The following is an 18,640-nucleotide window of genomic DNA, read 5'->3' as shown; positions in this document are numbered from 1 at the left end:
TTGAAGAAAATGTTTCGCTTACATGTTATGATGTTTTCTTTTGCCCTCGCGGGTAATGCAATTAACTAATTGGATTAGTTTAATACACATGAAAACACTTTTTACGCGCTACGAATCGAAATAAACATGGAAATGGCGGCGCTGCCAACATGGCCACAAAACGTGCGATTCACAGCACTAAAGAGAGAGCTTATACAACACTGACAACGGTGCGGCTCTGGTCACTCTAATTACACAACTGATTGGGCCAGCTGTTCTCGGTCACCTCATTTTTGTTTTCCTTGCTTTTATTTATAATAATTAACCAAATACACAGACCGCCAGCTGGATGTATCAATAAAAGAATGTGTAATGGAGACGCTGCCATGTGCCAGCCAACAGCAACAGCAGCAACAGCTCGGAAATCTCAGCATGGACTCGAGTCTGGGCGATAATGTGGTCAGCATACCCAAAGAACTGATTCTACTATCGCTCGTCTCCCAACAGCAATGCCTGTACAATCCCAAGCACCCGCACTACCGCAGTACAAAGAGCAAGGATGAGAAATGGGCCGAGATTGGCGGTCAAGTGGGTTGGTCAGGTGAGTAATATGCAGCCTGAAGCCCCATTTCCCCCGCCATTTGCCAGTCAAACTCACCCGTCTTTTTCAGACACACAATGCAAGGGCAAATGGAAGGCCCTGAGGGATCAATACTGCCGAGAGCTGAAGCGCGCCAAATCCTGTGCCAAAGCCGTCAAGTGGAAATACTTCAAGGAACTTGACTTTCTGCGTCCATATGCGCTGGCGCGAAAGTAAGTAGGAACCCTGGTGATCAAGAACCAACCCACTGAGACTGCACTTCTGTTTCCACAGCTATCGGGGAAGATGTGGACAGAATGCCAATGGTATTGTGTCCACAGTGGCGCCCTTGACGCTGCCCATCAACAACTCGTTTAGCAGCAACAGCAGCAGCAGTCAGAACCTGCAGCTAACCGGCAGCATTAAGATCGAAGATGCCACGGCAGCCACTCTCCTGGACAACTGCAGTATTGTTCAGTTTCTGCAACAGCATGTGCCATCTACAACGTCGTCTGGGGCTGGGGTCGTCACGACGTCCACCGACAAGAAGTCCGGATCAGCTTTCATTGCCAATCACATAAACAATGTCCTGCAGCAGCAGCCAGGAAATAACTGGAGCTACCTGACCGATGCAGGAGGCGGATCGACTGCGCCCAGCATGGTGCAGTGCGGCGCGCAGAATTCCACCACGGTTGTGGAGATTGTCGACTGTGTAAATGCCACAACAAATCAGTCAAACTCTGCGGCTACAACAAAGGCAGCCACAGCAGCGGCGACAACGTCGACGACGAACGCCGAGGAGGAAGATGATGATCCCATACACACGTTCCTCAATATGGAAAGCTATTTCGAGAAAGAACTGATTACGCTGATACAGCAGGAGGATATGATCTACAACTATGGCAATGAGAACTATCGCAATGCCAAGCTAAAAATGGAAGTGTGGGAGGAGATAGCTCGCAAACTAAAGAAGTCGGGTGAGCTTTGCGGACACTGCTTGGCCTTGGCCCTTTTCTAACTATCTCAATCAATACATTTACAGTGAAACAGTGTCGGCTCAAGTGGAAAGCCTTGCGGGACCAATACGCACGCGAGCACAAACGTCTGAGGACCCTGATGCAAATAGAGGCCACATCGCGATGGAAGCACTACGATACACTCAGCTTCCTGCAGAAGTACATACAACAAAAGTCGCTGTAAGCTGCACAGATTTATTCTCATGGCTGTATGGCTAATATTTTAAATTGCTTTGGCATTTATTTCAGTGAGGGAGATCCTCCACTCAGTATGCTGCTGCCCAAGCATGATCTAGAGGAGCATCTGGGTGGTCATGACTCCCATTCTCCGCCGACACAGCAAAGCACCATGGAAACGTCTTCGGCTAGCTCACAGCTTAACATGCCCCTGCCAACCCTGACGGGTCCACACAAGTCCGAGCTGACCAATGCGTTGCGAGAGCAGCAGCAGCAGCAGCAGCAGGAGGAGCAGAACCAGCAGGCCAGGGAGCTTTGTGTGGCCAGCTACGATGACATGGACATTGAGAACTACATAAATGGCGATGCGCACCACAATGACGAGGACGACGACGATGAGGATGAGGAGATGGAGAGCACAACGGTGCCAGAGGCGACTACCCAGCAACAAGAACAACACGTGGTGGGCTATGACCATGAGGAAGGGTCCGTCTACATGGCCGTTCAGAGTGTTGGCAATGGCCTGACCAAACAGGAGCAGCTCAACGATGCCCCGAATAATCTGGAGCAGCTGCAATCCGCTGGTGGCTATCAGCAGAAGCTGGACGTTGAAACGCCCACAACTCCACGCTATCAGAACGCTGCAACCACACCGTGCTCCACGCCAACATCGCGCTATTACGCCAATCAAATCTCACCCCCCAAGAGCGGACATCTGGAGTTTGCAGCCAGCAGCAGCAACGGCGAGGAGGATGAAATCGGTGCCTTCTTCAAGGCAGTCGCAATGAAGATTCGCAGTGCTCACATGGATCCGCTGGCCTTTACAGATCTACAAATCGATATACTCCGTGTCATCAATGAGGCACTGCGAAACCACTAGGAAGAGACAGAGAGAGAGAGCGAGGCGGAGACCATTGCGGACCATTTACGGTTTCAGGACGTTTCAGTTTAATTGTAGCTCCTAAGTGTTATTTGAAAAGTGTTTTTTTCTAATTTATAGTAGAGTTGATAATTTCGTAAACTTCTTTAATATTATTTTGTGAACCGAAAACCTTTCAAGCAAAACGCCAAACGGCAGACGATCCAAGAGCTACGAATGTGTTTAATGTATTGTAAATAGTCAGAACAAAACCATAAATACGAGTACCAGTAATGTTTAATAGCTTGGGAGGATGCTTCCCTTCCGGTAGTTAGCCACGCAAAACCGGAACTAAAAAATATTCTGATTTACGAGTATATTTGTAACCAAATACATTGATTGTACGCCTAGCAATGGCCTACAATAGCAAACAAAAACATAAAATATATATTTTTCAAGCAAATAATTAGAGTTTAAATCTGTTTCTAAAGATTGATCAGTTCCTGTGGGATATAGCAGTTTGATTTGCATCATATTTGGCTGAGTTCGAGTCTGGGGTAGCCTCCCACCCACCACAGGGTATACGAAAAAAATCAATGTATCTGCCAGTTAAAACTGGTAGTTGATGTAGCTTCCCTTGAGTGCAGCCGTAGCCCCTTTACCATCTGCCTTCACCCTTCAGCTCGCCCTCACCCTACATACATCCAACCATCTACTCATTCGCGCACCCACGCGATTCCCGCAGCTCCAACACAAACATTTAGACAAACGACAAAGCGTAGGAGCAGCTGCCTTCAAGTGGAGCACACTTGGAGCACATCCCCAACCCAGCCGAGCCCAGCCCAACCCAACCCCTTGGCGCTGCTATACATAGGAGTACGTACTTCGCTTGTATACAGACAGATACATACATATCTAAGGTACGTACGTACGTAGGTGGATATGTTCGACACTGCTCTTGCCACTGGCAATGGCCTCCCTTTGGCATTGGGCAGAAACCGGTTCGGGTGACGCATCCAATGGGTAGACAGGGTCGCTGTCTGAGCGAGACAACCATAGTGTGTGCTGTGTGCTCCCGTACATAAGGCCATCCACGGGGGCGGTTCCCATTTCTGGGTGTGGCCATTCCATTTCCATCCATCCATATCCAGGCAGATGGCACCAGCTGGTAGTACCTGCTGCCGTTGCTGGTCTTTTTCCGGCTGCTGCTGCTGCTGCGGCCGCGGCCGCTGCTGTTGTGGAAATTTATGTAAAAGTGAAAATTTTTTAATAAACATTTTCAGACGGAAGTTCCGAGAGCCGACTGCACCGTTTGGGTGCTAATCAGACGGAGAGCGGAGTTCGGCAACTGTTTGCCATGGTCTCCGCCGATCCACGCTTGATTGATTCCCCTCCCAGTCCAGCGTGGCTGCAATTGCAATTGGTTCGATGGTTTTTGGTTCGATTCTGTTTGCTTTTGCAAATTAATTTCCATTCTCTTCGAAATGGTTGAGTGCGCGAATTTTAATTAAAATTATATGGGGCTGGGTGGCGTATGGGAGTTGAGGCGAGAGTATCTGTCATCGGATCAATTAATATAGTCGGAAGTGGTCTTTAATTTCATGAAGCGTAGCCCGATCTTAAATTCTTTGCTGCATACCCACCCAATCAGACCATTACGAGATAAACCTGTCAGAGTATTATCTGAAATATGTCTACGCTATTTCTATAGCTTATAGAATGCACTTTGATTTATAACTCTATGCATTAAAATGTATAATACATTTAATACGACCCAAATTTAATGTATGTATTAAGTTTGTAGGAAATATATCTAATCTACATATGAAAATATTTATTTATTTTAATAATGAAATATATTTAAATTATATATTTTCTTATTCATTTCAAAATTTTAGTGAAACTATTCTCCATCTCCATTATATTGGAAAAGCTTTTAAAATCTTAGTGTAAATATTAAAATTTCAAGGCGTTTTTCTCCGAGTGCCTCGATGCGAAAAAATAAAGTTTTTTTGTAAAATTATATACGTAGAGGAGTTAAACTTTTCAGTGCAGTTAATTACTCATCGAACTTGAATAATATTCCCCCACCTGAGCTTTCATTTCTAGTGTTACTGAATCTATTGCGTATTCATTTCCCTAACTATGGCACATCCAATCCCTTAGCCATATAGAAAACCGAGCTTCTTCCCTCTTGTTGGTTACACATAAAATGTATAAATTTGGTTTCACTACCTTAAATGTTCCTTTGATCCATTTTAAATCGATTTCCCTTAAAGAGTATACATATTTCCAAAGAAAAAAACAAAAAAATAAGAAACCAAATCCTTGGCAATATTTATCTACACTTCTCCTTACACCTTATCACATTATGGCACATTTTCGTTGCAATTTCCAGGACACGGAAACTATTTTCGCGGCTCATTTAACGGGTTCATGCTATCCCAGAGAAGAAATCATAAAAAATACATAAAAAATACACATTTTTTATTGCTTGAGGGCAAGTTCTACAGGGAGAGGCAGGCAGAAGGACAGACGGGGCAGACAGGACAGACATAGACACAGTTAAACCAATTTGCAACTCATTCCAGCCCCTGCGCCTTAAGTATATCAAATTTGCCAGGATTACAGGCACGCCTCAACGCCTTCACGCCCACGGGGCTGGACCGTAGAAAGAGTGGGGGAAACATGTACTGATATTTGAAACTCATTTCCTGCACCAAAAGGAGAAAATATTAGGTACAACATTTATAAAACTGGAGCCGCCTGCAGCTTTGGGTCAACGAGATACAAAGACAAAATGCTGACAAACTGTTGAGTGAATGTTTTTTTTTTGTTTTTGTTTTGTTTTGGGGTCCGGTCTCAGTCCCAGTTGCCGATCCCGAATCCGATTCCTTTCAGCGCATTTTGGAGGAACTGTTATCATAAATAAAGTCAAGCCAAATGTCAGGGACAGGCCTCATATCATAAAGCAAATGCAAGTGGCGCAGTGAATCGGAATCGGAATCGAGGCGAGCGAGCAGGCGAGCGAGCATTCAGCCAAACCATTCACGATTTATTGTTCGATATGCGATGCACTTTTTCTCTCTTTCTCTCTCTCCTCCGACCTACACCCCCCTCAATATCTCTTTCTCTCTGTTAAACTGAATTGTTTCCGGGAACTGCTGTGGCAACAATAACAGAAACAACAGCAACAACAATGGCAAACAACAAAGCGCTGAAAAGCTTGTAAAACATTTGTAGCAACTGCAACTCAAGTCAGAGTCAGAGTCAGAGTACGAGTCCGAGTCCGAAGTCGTTTCCAGTCTGGAGTTGGCCAGCAGAAGCTGGCAAAGCTGGGGACGGCTACTGCTACTGTTGACCACGTTCACCGCCCCAAAAAAATGTTTTATTCATAAAGTTTAGCGACAAGATCGTCGCCCGTATGCTGCTGCTTGCTGCTGCTGCTGGTTGCTGTTGCTGCGGCTGGAGTGTGGTGCAGCAGAGTGGGGCATGGTGGGGCCATCAGAGTGGAGTGTGGAGTGGAGAGTGTCCGCTGCTGGCCAAAGACCAAAGCCTATGCTAATTTCACATGCAACTTATCAGCCGACGCGCATCTTGTCAAGCTTTTGTGCGGCTGTTAGAAATGGGGTTCTGATCCGACTTCCAGCTCCCAGCTCCAGCTCTCATCTCTGACTGCTGGATCTGTCCTGTGCCATTCTGTCCCGTTCTGGGACCACATGCCGACCATTTCAGCCAACTCACAAAGGGGTGCTAATCGCCAAATTTACAACTTGATGCAAAACTTTGCTCCGCAAATGGGCCAGAAAACAAAACGACCGCAACTCGTCCAGAAAATGGCAAATGTGGGTGGGGCTGGCGGCTGGGGCATGCCTTGGAAAACTATAAAAATCAACACACCGCAGGGAGCAGGCGAGAGACGAGAAGATACAGAAAGATACAGAAAGAGACAGAGAGAGAGGTTAGCAACTTTCACTCGCCCCGCAAAGAGGGCTACAAAAAATGTAACATTTGAAAAATTTACTTTTTCCACACTCTCCGAAAAGCGCGCGACAACGTGAGAAGGAGAACAGAGGTACACTGGGGCAAGACTGATTTTCCACAAAAATTCTCATATTTTATTTATCGAATTTAATCAGACATTGCCCTCTTCCTCTTTTTGATTACAACGCAATCCACAAATACTCTCTCCAAGCCTTGCAAAGTCTTCTTTTCTTTCTATGACAATGACAAGAATAACGGCCAGCAAAGTAACGGATGCAAGGAACATCAGACGGGAGAACACACAGCCAGTAGAAGAATGCATAACACTGAGAAAAATCTCACACTCAGCTCAAGCACAACCAAATGACCCAAATACACTGAAAATATTCTTACGATCCCTAATATCTGACACAGCCACTTCGTATATAAGCGAGTGTTATTTCGGTTGGGCGTTGAAAGGATACTAATACTTTTTTTTGCTGTTTGCAACCACAGTGCCACAGTGCCGGCCGCATTCGTAGTGTTAGTTACAAGACACATAACACATAACACTTTGTTATGTGCGCTTGACAAAGTTGGGCAGCGAGACAACACAGCGGTAAAAGTGCTTAGTGCCTTAGTTTAAAGCAATTCGTATCCCTTTTTTTTTTTTTGCTCGTTCCTGGGTTAGGGATAACAGATAAAATGCACACGAGGCGCGCGGGGTAAGGGGCCAGGGACTGTGAGGAATGGGAGAGCAAGCGAATTGGGTGCTAATATGGTCAAAGCATTACGACGGCACATGGGTGGGAGGAACCGGGGAACACCAGCCCACACCACTTTCAACTCTGGTGGTTTGAGGGATTTTGTGATTTTTTTTTGTTGTTCCATGTGTGTGCGTTGTATTTTATTTTTAAATTTTAAGATTTGCACATCCTGATACGGCGGAAAGAATGGAGAAACAAATAAATCTCGTACAAAGGAAACGGATAACGGATATTTGCGGAATTTGTAGACACGTGTGTGTGTGTGGAGAGCGGAAGGCATTTTGGGTAAACGTTTAGTGGGGTGACTTTTCCCGCATACGGCAAACTACGTGTACGTCGACATACAGCGGAGCCCAAAAACCAGATCAGACTCGGGTAGGTAGGTAAGGGTAGGGGGAAAACAGGGGAGACCTGGGAATGGGAATGGGAATGGGTACGGAAGGGGCTGCGAAAGTGCCAAAATGCCAGGCGCGACAACCTCCAACACCTTGTGGCAGTAGTGTCAGTGCCAGCAGAGAGGTCCCCGTCCGGTCCGGTCCGGTCAGGCATCCATCCGACAATCATCGACACATCCTTGGGCCCATGATCATCATCCATGATCCACTCGTTGCAGACGCACAAAAAAAGCCACCAAAACATCAGCTTGGCGGCTGCCTGGCCTGCATCGCTGGCAAAATGTCAACTTTATTAAAAGAAATTATAAATTGGTATGCCAGTGCGGATCCCCAGCTTGAGTCCCGGACTCCCGAGTCCCAGTCCACCACTTCACAGACACCGCGCGCAAAATTCCAGGCTCACACATCATTAAACGAGCAAAAAACTGAAAGATCAGTCCACTCCACAGTCGGGTAGGGAATCGGGAATCGGGCGTTGGAGTGGAAGTTGAAGTCGGCTAGCAGTAGTCCCCAGTCTCAGTTCGCCAGTGAAACAGTCGGGAGTTGAAGTGCTGCGACTGCTCCCCTCTACAAGTATGTGCCGTGCCGCCTCTTGGCCACTGCCCTTGTCCAGGCCATTACAATTACTGACAAAAAGCATCAAGGTAACAATAAAAACAAACTTTGTGGCCAAGGGTAGCCAGAGAAGTCACTAAAAGAAGTTCAACCATATTTGTGTCAGGTTTAATACGAGTGGGGGTATTATTTTATATGTTTATAAGTTTTGTTTAATTTTTGAATTTTTTTTATCAGCTGTTTCATCATTTAAAATGCCATAATCGTAACTATTATTATCCTTCACCAAGAACCAAACTGCCTAAAACGATTCTTTCCATCTCAGAACTCTTTATGCCACCCTCGGTTCCAAAAACTGTCCAAGCATCTTTATCGAGAGGGCACATACGAAAAGCTCATGTCAAACCATTTAGAATTATGATAGAGTTTTGATGTTGTCATAAAAAAATTTAATTGAAATACCAAAAATGGCAATGAAAGACGTCCAAAGACGAGTGAAACAACAGCCGAAAGGTAGCCGGCAGCAGCCCAGGCATTCTCTCCAGGCAGATGAAGATGTCAATGCATTGGAAGTCCGACTTTTAATGTGTGTATTTTTGGTAGGCATTAAGTATTTATTGCAGACAAGGCCCGCATGTATCACTCGCTGTGGCTGTTCTGGGGCTGGCTGGGGCTGCGGCTGGATGGATCGATGGATCCTCTGAGCCCAGAGAGAGATGTCAAAATGAGGCCACTTAGGCGAGACATTTCTTTCTCTTGTTGCGGCACAGCGCAAAATCAACTCGCGAGGCGGCAAAAAAGGAGACACATACAGAAAACTGCTGAAAAGTGAAACGTCTGCGATGATGACGACGATGATGAAAATAAAAAACAAGTAGCGGACCGCTTGCTGCGTCGTTTCGAGTGGAGGCTCAACTCTTTAAGGTGTTGCCAAGACAAACAAGTCAAGGAGTAGGATAAGGAGAAGGCGAAAGCGTTGAAACTGAGCGCTTCCTGGCCTGTCTGTGAGCAGCCCCTGGCCACATTTCAATTACCTTTGTGGGCAGCCATTTAAATGAAAATGCCACACATTGCAGCCAGGCACAAGCCACAAGGAGCCGCAGGAGCATCAGCAGCAGCAACACAGCGGGGCACCCCAGCAGACCCAGTGCCAGTGGCAGTGCCAAAAGCCTGGGGCCCACACATCTCTTCACACACATGTGAGGGGCCCGCCGTGCCACAGGCCAGCCAGCAGCAAGTAATCATAATCTTAAGGCAATAACAGGCACATTACATGTCACATTAATAAACGCCACCGCATTGAAATTAATATCATAATTCATATTGTTATAATTTAGCATGCGCCGCCCAAAAACAGTTCCCCCACCACTTCCAGCCTCCTAGTATTCGCCCACATCCTGACATACTCCTTACGCCTTACACATCCTTGCTTATTAATTTTATGTGACTTTTTTTGGGTGCAGGGTGAGTTTTGGGTGTGCGAAAAAATGGCCAGTAATCAGAGCTCGCTTTGTGGGGGGGCCCACAAAACATTAACACTCTAGTCTTTTAAGCCTGATAAATGAGTGGGGGCCGAGGATGCAGCCTTAAACGTAAGTTAGTTGGCAAAGTAAAAGAAAACTATGTGTCTGCGTGGGTCAGGTGGCACTTTCTGAGTTTCTCAAAAAGAGTTACAAAATATTTAAAATATTTAATTTCACTATTTTTTGTATATAAAAACCGAATATTTAATTTAAATATGGCTATAATACTTATACTATACCATACTATATTTTTCTCTGAGTGGAAGAGTCACCAGCAGGGAGAGAGCAAGAGAGAGCGCGTGATACTTATTTTCTGAACCGCATTTCCTCTCATCTTTTTTGCTTCCCTTCAAACTAACCGGTTCGTACTAGACTTTCTATATTTCTATATTTCTTTATTAATTATTTACTAAGGTTGATTGCAATTCGAATCATCTAATGGGCAGCTGCAGCAACTGCTGCCTTGAACATTTGATTTCCAAATGAAATCAATGCTACGAGTATTCATAAGTGGTTTCCCGACCATAAATTTGTCTCGAAAACAGCATCATTATCATTAATCAACTGCAACTGAAACTGCAACAGTAGCTAGCAGCTAGTAGCAGCAGCAGCAGCCTCAACTCAGAAATGAGCAATTGGGGCTTTCAAGCTGTTTTGGTTTATGATCACAGCCGAGCCGATGTAAACGACATCTGGCGATGCCCGGGCACTCTCACAGCAATTGGATATGCCACCTCCAAAATGGCCAGAGACCAGATAATGGATATTGAAAGTGCCGCTAAAGTTGCCTCATGCTGTACTACCAGCAACTATAAACACAGAGAGAGAAGGACAGAGAGAGAGAGGTAGAGAGAGGGAGACAAGTCAGAAGTCGGTAGGCAAAGTATTGGCAAAGTATTGACTGGAGTATCAGACGTGGCATCGCATCGCAGATTCGGCTGTGTGTGCATTTCATTTCATTGACAGCCTCTGTACAAATGTCAGGAACAATTTAAAATGCCATTTTTACATGACGATTTATTTGTTGACATGTTCGCAGTCAAGTGGCAGTCGAGACTGGAGACTGGTTACTGGCTACTGGCTACTGGAGACCGGAGCTCCATTGGAAAGATTTTTACATGAGGCTACTACTCAACTGTCCGAGCGTCCGATCGGTCTCGCGCAGCTGCTGCTGCCCGACAGACAGCACAACAATCGAATCGCTTGGGGCGGCTCCAGATCCCCGACCTCAGATTCAGTCGAAGATGGGATGCGGACAGATTGTGTGTGTTTTGCATGGACAAAACCAAAACCTCCTGACACTTGTCGCCAAACTATAAATCCTCAGAGGATGCTCTCTCTCTAGCCTCAGCATCGATGGTCAGTACGGTTTCAGCCTGTGTTTACTCGTCCCATGGTTTGCTGGTCCGTGGTCCCTGCTTCCAGCTTCTTTTAAAACTCAATTTGCGCTAATAAATCGCCGAAAAAGCATTTTGACAGCTTATGATGCGCAATGGCGCGGGCATAAATCTTGAAGCGTTTTTGTCCAGCGCTTTACCCCGCTCCCTCATTGATTTCCAGCGAAAATCGCGCGCGGCTTTTGCACAAACGTTCAGCGAGGACCAGGACGAGGATGAGGACGCGAACGGGGGACTCAGGGACGGTGACTCCTGTCCAGACTTGGATGGGGACACAAAGCGTTCGACGGCATTCGTCATTATTTGTTCATTTTTAGCATTTAACATTCCGCCAAAGTGCTCGCTCAGTACGAGACCGAGTCCGAGTCCGATGCTCAGATACGGCAAAGTCGAAAGGCCAGGCCAAAAGCCAAGCCAGGCAGTCTCTGATGATAGTTGGACAGCCAGCCAGGTGCATCGCGGGGCAGGAGATGCTGGGCGAAAGGGTAAGGGAAAGCTGAATTGCACAATGGGCACAAAACGTAAAGAGAGATTTTCTTTTGTACTTTTCCGGGAATATTTCTTTGGATTTCCAATTCTTTGGAATTGGTTTATTTTGGGACTATATTTAAGGCAGTATTAGAAAATTAAAACTTGGATGTTTAAAAAAATTAAATCAAAATTAATTTCTAAAATAAATTTAATAAATATTAATCTTTAATTAAAAAATATGAAAAATAAATATTAAATTCAAATGTTTTCTAAACGGAGAGGTTTTATAAAAAAGTAATATAAATTTGCGAACTATACCTTAATACTTTTTGTTTGGTTCAAATTTTCCTTCGTTTTCCTTCGTAACATTGCGGTACAAAAACCCTGCCAATTCTGTACATTTAAGCCACTGTGCAAAGAAGAGTTTGCAACTTGTGTTGCTTGCTTGACTCGTCTGTTGTGCCGTTCGTCTCCCTCCTCCTACGAGTATTGTATTCAATTTTTGTCAACAACTTCGTTTGCCTCCATATTCTCCTCCATCATCATCATCATCATCATCTTTATCGTCATCATCGTATCTTCTGTCGTCAGAGTGTCTACCGCGAACAAACAGAGGGGAATGAATGGGCAGTCATAGGGGGGAGTAAGCTGGGGAACGGGACCCACCTTTTCTAAATGCGTTTTTTCGGGTGCAGCGAATGGCCTAGAAGTAATTAATTCCCCATGGGCAACACTTTTTCTTGCTGGACTCCCAACTTACGAGTGTGCATAGGCAGGAAGAAATCGATTTACATATGGTACTATGGTATGCCCCTAACTCTATTGTATGGAAAAACTCCGCCAGAGACAAATATTATTTCTGGCTTTTCTTGGGGAAAAAAAAACGAAAGGAATCTCTTACAACTACAATAAATGCAACAAACAGTGAAAACTTTATGGAGTGGATAGAGAGAGAGAGATAAGATACGACTCTGGAAAGAAATCAAGTAAAATCATTGTTAGAATTTACTGTGAGAAGGTTAAGGAGATCATCAAGGCACTAAATCCATAAAAATGTATAGCAAAATTATAAGAATCTGCGCGGAAAGGCAATTGATATTAGATATTAATTTTCAAAGAATTAATGAAAACTTTTAGAATATTGTATACATAAACCATGAATATATCCCCTGAATAAAGCTCATTCATCGTGCAGACCATTCACTGTACCGCACACAGATGCATCGACCAGACACACACAGGTGTTCGATAATAATTTTTCAAGTTGACAACAACTATGCCAACCCCAAGCCACACCCCCCCCCCCCTCCCCCGTTATCATCCACTCCTTTCAGCCGAACAGTAGCTTTGTGTGTCTGCTCCAGTTTTGGCTGCTGCGACTGCCCGGCTGCTGTGTCCAGTGTCCAGTTGCGAATCGGCGATCCGAGGAATTCCAACTGTGCGCTCAATTGTTGAGACTGCCCCCAGACCCTTACCCCGGACGGACCACAGCCCCAGCCCCCCAGTGCCAGTGCCAGTGCCAGCTCCGATCCGAATCCCGACCAAGCTCAAAGATTCTTTATAAGCGCAGGCACAAAGTCAAAGACAATCAAAATATTTGCATATTACCAATTTTATATGCAAATATCTCCATGTCAGTCGTGAGCCGACAACGACAACGACGTCGCTATGGCTAGGACTTGGCCAGCTCTCTGGGCCTGGGGTTTCCCCTTTGCTCCCCCTATTTTCCATCGCGTTTGGTTAGTCTTGTTTTGGGGCCGCTTTGGCGGCTTGCAAGTTTACATTTTTATATACCCGGTATTACTATGAGTACAGGGGTATATTGTAATGGGCAAAAAGAATATCGTTTTCACATCTAAAAACATTTAATATATGTATGATTTAGCCAAAAGTAGGAATTGGAGTATAGATCACGAATGTGATATATACATATTTTTAATATGCATTTTTAATATACGAATTAAAAAGAAGTCATTTGTTTACTGAATTTAATAATAGAACTCATAAATTATATTTATTTATTTTTCAATATTTTCTTTATAAGAATTATAAATTATCTGAGTTAATGGGCATCCCTTGGTCGCTATATTGGCTATAGACACTCTTACTTGTTACTTTACACAACACGGCAATAAGAACAGCAGCAACACGAGTGGCCGATGCCGCAACAAAGACGCTTCACACAAAGGCCCTGTGGCTGTGCCTCTGCCTGCCAGGGGGATGTACTTGCTCTGCCAGCAAGTGGTGTGACAATCGCACGTAAAAGTGCAACGGTCTTGGGCTAAGAGGCTCAGGAAAAGGCAGCCCAAAATCAGCCAAAGACAACGCACGACAATTGGGGGAGGGGTGAATGGAACGCGGCATGGAGTTCAAAAGTTCGCTGTCACTTTGGGGCGAACCAAGAAAGGGCTGGGGGAGGCAGACAGACAGCGAGAGGAGCACGCGGCACAAGCCACAAGAGGGGGAGATCCATATAGAAATAGCACAGACCATATGGGCAATTAAACAATCGTTACAGATGCTGGACGGATGGAAGGAAGGGATAGACAGAAGGATTGATGGCAGAACGAATGGATGGCATTCCACAGTGCGGTAACACATTCCAGAGGTATCAATATCACTTGGATCGCCAGTCAAGGCAGAATAGTGATCTTCCAAAAATAGCAGAGAAGAGACGACACCGCGAAAGATTTAAATAAATCAAAATTTTAACTATTTAAAGCTGCAAAATACGAAGTTAATGGCACCTTTTGGATAGTTTAACCAAGGAATAGTCGCATATATAAAATCGCATATATGTATATATGGCATTAATTAATCACTTAAATAGTCAAGCTCTCAATATTTGTTCAGTCTTCAGAAGAATTTTGCCGTATACAACTCCATTTTGGTTCGTAATAAAATGCAAACATAATAAATCAGATGATTTCTGCGACAGCTCCTGTTGCTTTTGCTGCTGCTACTGCTGCTGCTGTTGTTGTTCAGCCATTTATTAATTTATACATTCATTCGTTTAATAAACACCATTTTCGGTTGGGCAACCATTTTTTAAGCCATTTTTAAAATGCGTTCAAGCAAAAGTGCCAACACACACGCGAGAAGGAAAGGCGTGGCGAGTGAGGAGGGGCAATTAAGAATCCGAAACCGAATCGAAACAAATCGAACAGCTGTCCATGGTTGGGCGCGTTCCATACAGACAGACCGAACCCCCCCACAGCTTAATGCGATTTATACGAACTGAAAAGGCCTGTCCTCTTAATTGGTCGGCTGGCCGCAGTCAAGAAAATAAAGTACAAAAGTTGTACAACAAGAGGGCCACGGACTACGGGCTACGGACTACGGACTACGGGCTATGGGCTCCGGTCTCGCTGTATTGTCCCGTGTTGATTTTAATGCCAATTTCATAGACAAGTCAAATATAAGTATATATACGATACGTATATGTATATATGAGTGGCATTAAGCGGAGGGCTTGGACAAAAAATGGCAAATGATTAATTAAAAATCTTTCTTCGCGCTGCTGCTGCTGTTTGCGTAAATTTTTAACATAAATTGCACGTTTTTTACATTTCAAACGCATTATTTCGAGTTCGTTAGCTTCTCGCATACCAAATGGTATGATCTATGCCAGTTGCTCCCCCTGCTTCCCCGTCTGCTGCCTGCCTGTCTGTCTGTCTGTCTGTCCTGGCCGCAATGCAAATAGAATGGAGATTGGAGAAATAAAATAACTCCTGCCATATCGGTGGCACTTTCGACTCGACTCGTCTCGTCTCTCGTCCCTTTTGGCTAGAGATTTTTTTTTTTGTTTTGTTTTCTTTTCGGACATTTTATGCAGATAAGTCAGCGAGATGATGGCAAATCCGCAAAGTGTTCTGTTGACTTACTTAATTTGCAAGTGGCTGAAAAATGGGGGAGAGATATGCGAGCAGTAGGAGTTGGGGGCATACCCCTGGCAGCGCAATTTTTAATTTCCTTTCGAAAAATGAGAACGAAACAACACTTCAGTGGCTGTCGAATCTTCAAAGATGCTTCGGCCTTTCCGCTTTCCTTTTTCCACTTAATCAGCATAAAGAAGCCACCGAAGCGACCGTCTTGCCAGCAAATTTAATTAAATAATGTTGGGTGGCAAAAAATGTGAGAATTCTTGGACAATTAGCTGGGGCCACAGCTAAATGAGCAGCTAAGCGGCAAAGTGGCAACACCTGTGGCATTTTTTTTTTGCTTTCGTTGTATCCTAAACGCGCAGAGGCGTGCACTGCAAAAGGGATTGACTGTATAGGAAGACAAAAGTTTTACTGTCTACAGGGAGAACAGAATAAGAACTAGCCACGAATCGGATGAAAATGGCAACAAAAGAAACACCATTCCGTATCAAATAATAGCATACTTAGAAGGGCCTTAAAACGGTTGTCAAAATACCTTCTTAGTACAGGAAACAAATTGAATATTTCGGCCTTACTTTCTAATTTGTAGTTTCTAAAATATGTGCGAATATTTAGTGTGGTAAAATCTTAAATCAGTCCTTAATAAAAACATACCTTACTTTACAGCCCCACCTTTACCACTACCTACAGTCAGTGCATCCCCCTTGGGCTACGCTCCACACCGCTTCCACTCATTTAGAAAGTGTGAGACTCGCATCAAACTTCAAAAAGAAATCAAATTAAATGTGTAAAGCAGTAAAGATAAAAATGTTTGGTAAATCACCAACTGAAAAAAAAGCCGAGCAGCGAAAAGAAACTTGTAAATACCATGGAGAGAAAAAAAGGTCAAAGCGCGTTAAATTTAAGGGATTTTTCCACATTTTTTTTCAGTTTTTTTTTTTATCAGTATCAAGGGCGTGAATTGTAGTCAGTTATCGAGGGAGAAGTTGGGAGGAGGGTTGGTGTTGAAAATTGACACTTGAAAATGAGCCTGAGGTGTGTGGGGGGACCAGAGACCCCAGGAGTTGGGGGGCTATCAGAGCTGTTACACTTGCAATCAGACAAAGCTGTCGCTAAATGCAACTCTCAAAGGATCTGGGCGATGGGGGTGAGAGATGCTATAACACAACAGATCCCAGTCAAAGCTAATGACAATATAACAATAACCGTACCGAGAGAGGCCTCATTGCAACAGACTGACGACGACACGTCGGTCATTGCTGCGCCCCAGGTTCCTGCCACTCCGCTGTCGAGGTTGAGGTTGCCATGGTTGGATGCCTGTTGGCTCGTTTGGAGTACTGAGTCTGATTGCAGCTGCTGCGACTCTGAACTGCGCTTTTGAATGCCTTCATGCCTCATAAACAGACAACATTGGCGAGAATTCGACTGCCATCAGACGTTATTAACTAGGCAGGAGCACAAATAATATACATAAAGTGTTCCCATAATCGATATCAGCGAAAAAAGGGTGAAGTGAAGCTGTTAATTAACTTTGGGTTCAGTAGGTGGATAGATTGGATAGATTGGCAGATGGAAGGAATGTAAAAGTAATGAAGAACTTCTCAACAGTGGGCAATTTCATCATTTCGTTTCCTCTATTTCATATATTCTCCACCATCACTCATCATTCCCTCTCATCTCCCTTCACAATCTCGGAAATACTTAACATACACATAAACGATGACCTTATAACAAACAATTTGGAAGAGTAAACAGACAACCAGATGCGGCAATATTATCTAAACAAACCAAGAGTCATAATACTCGTAAAGTTGCACTTTCAATCTTGGAAATTGTGCCACCCACAAACACAAAAAAAAACAGCGCTAAAGCGTAAAAAGAATTCAGTCATCAGGCAAAACAAAATAGCAAATCATATTTTACTAATTTCAAAGTGGCTAAACAAAGAGCTATGGAAGAGGGGAGACCCCGTATCCATGGAAAGAACAACAAACAAAGGCGCGGACGTGTGGCCAACCACATTTTGCCGCTGATCGAATCAACAACAATGGCAAACCGACAATCAACAATAGGAACAAGAGCAACCACAGCAACAGCAACACTCCAAATCGGAAATCAATTTCGGAATGCAACCAGACAGTCAACAGTCCCAACTGTGGGATACCCCTTGATGGAGAACTGTAGGGGAAACTGTGTAGCGAAAATGGAAACAAAAGAGAAGACTGTCAAAATGACTGCCCAAAGACAGAGTCAGAGTTCTTTGGATCATATGCTCTGCTGGCAGATGATCTTAGCCCTGTCACGCATGAAATATACCCGCGAGCACTCCCTCTGTACTGGGTATACAAATATAACTCACAAATCAACAACCACACGAAGAAAAGAATCGGTGGAGTGCTGCCATATGGTGCCACCTTTCTGAGGCCATTCCCCGTTGCCAAGGGGCAACTCCCGGCTGCTGCAGAACGCGTGGGCGGCTGCTGCTCGCCGAAAAAAAAGGGGAGAAAGGGGCAAGACCGCCCCACAAAGCAGAGGGAGGGTGTGGGGATTAGTGAAGTTATATATGGGAATGTCTTAACCCCATCTAAACAAAACCAAATTGGCCAGACGACGAAAATATTTGAGATATTTAACAAGGCAAAACAATAAAACGACAATTTAATTTGTTCGTCTGGCGTCAGGCAGTGGCATGGGCCTATCCAGTGCTGTCCTATCCTCCAGTTTGCTTGCCCGATTAGCGTAAATTTAATTTTACAGTGACACACATTAAGCTGTTACAACTGTGCCCCTTCTGCCCCCCTCCAGATGCCGCCTAATTGCACTCATTATTATTGGCGTAATATTAATTTCAAGGGGGAGAAGGCGACGGTTGCAACCCTTTGGTGGAGTCGCAAGTCATCAGCCACATCACAGAACCAACAACAACGACGACGACGACTCCTTCGACGGCTGTTTGCATTTGGTTTTTATGTCTGAATGTCTGAATGTTGAATGTTGTTTGAATGCCTTAAATTTGCCGCACCACATAAAATCCATGGCAGGGATGGACTGTTTGTTGGGATTCTCCGATGCCC

The 18,640-nt window shown here is 44.5% G+C and overlaps 1 protein-coding gene across 1 annotated transcript; it reads left to right on the top strand.

Annotated features, from left to right (window-relative positions):
• Window positions 1–224: 224 nt before the first annotated feature.
• LOC111080494 lies at window positions 225–3,064 on the top strand. The gene is made up of 5 exons (XM_022376129.2): window positions 225–580; window positions 651–792; window positions 854–1,536; window positions 1,602–1,755; window positions 1,825–3,064. Exons 1-5 carry the CDS (start codon window positions 352–354, stop codon window positions 2,630–2,632), a joined length of 2,016 nt encoding a protein of 671 aa, XP_022231821.2. The 5' UTR covers window positions 225–351; the 3' UTR covers window positions 2,633–3,064.
• Window positions 3,065–18,640: the final 15,576 nt, after the last annotated feature.

Source organism: Drosophila obscura, unplaced genomic scaffold (assembly GCF_018151105.1).
Source record: "Drosophila obscura isolate BZ-5 IFL unplaced genomic scaffold, ASM1815110v1 contig_208, whole genome shotgun sequence".
Lineage (NCBI taxonomy): Eukaryota > Metazoa > Arthropoda > Insecta > Diptera > Drosophilidae > Drosophila > Drosophila obscura.
The sequence above is the reverse complement of the archived record's forward strand: the minus strand, read 5'-3'. Positions and strand labels throughout refer to the sequence as shown.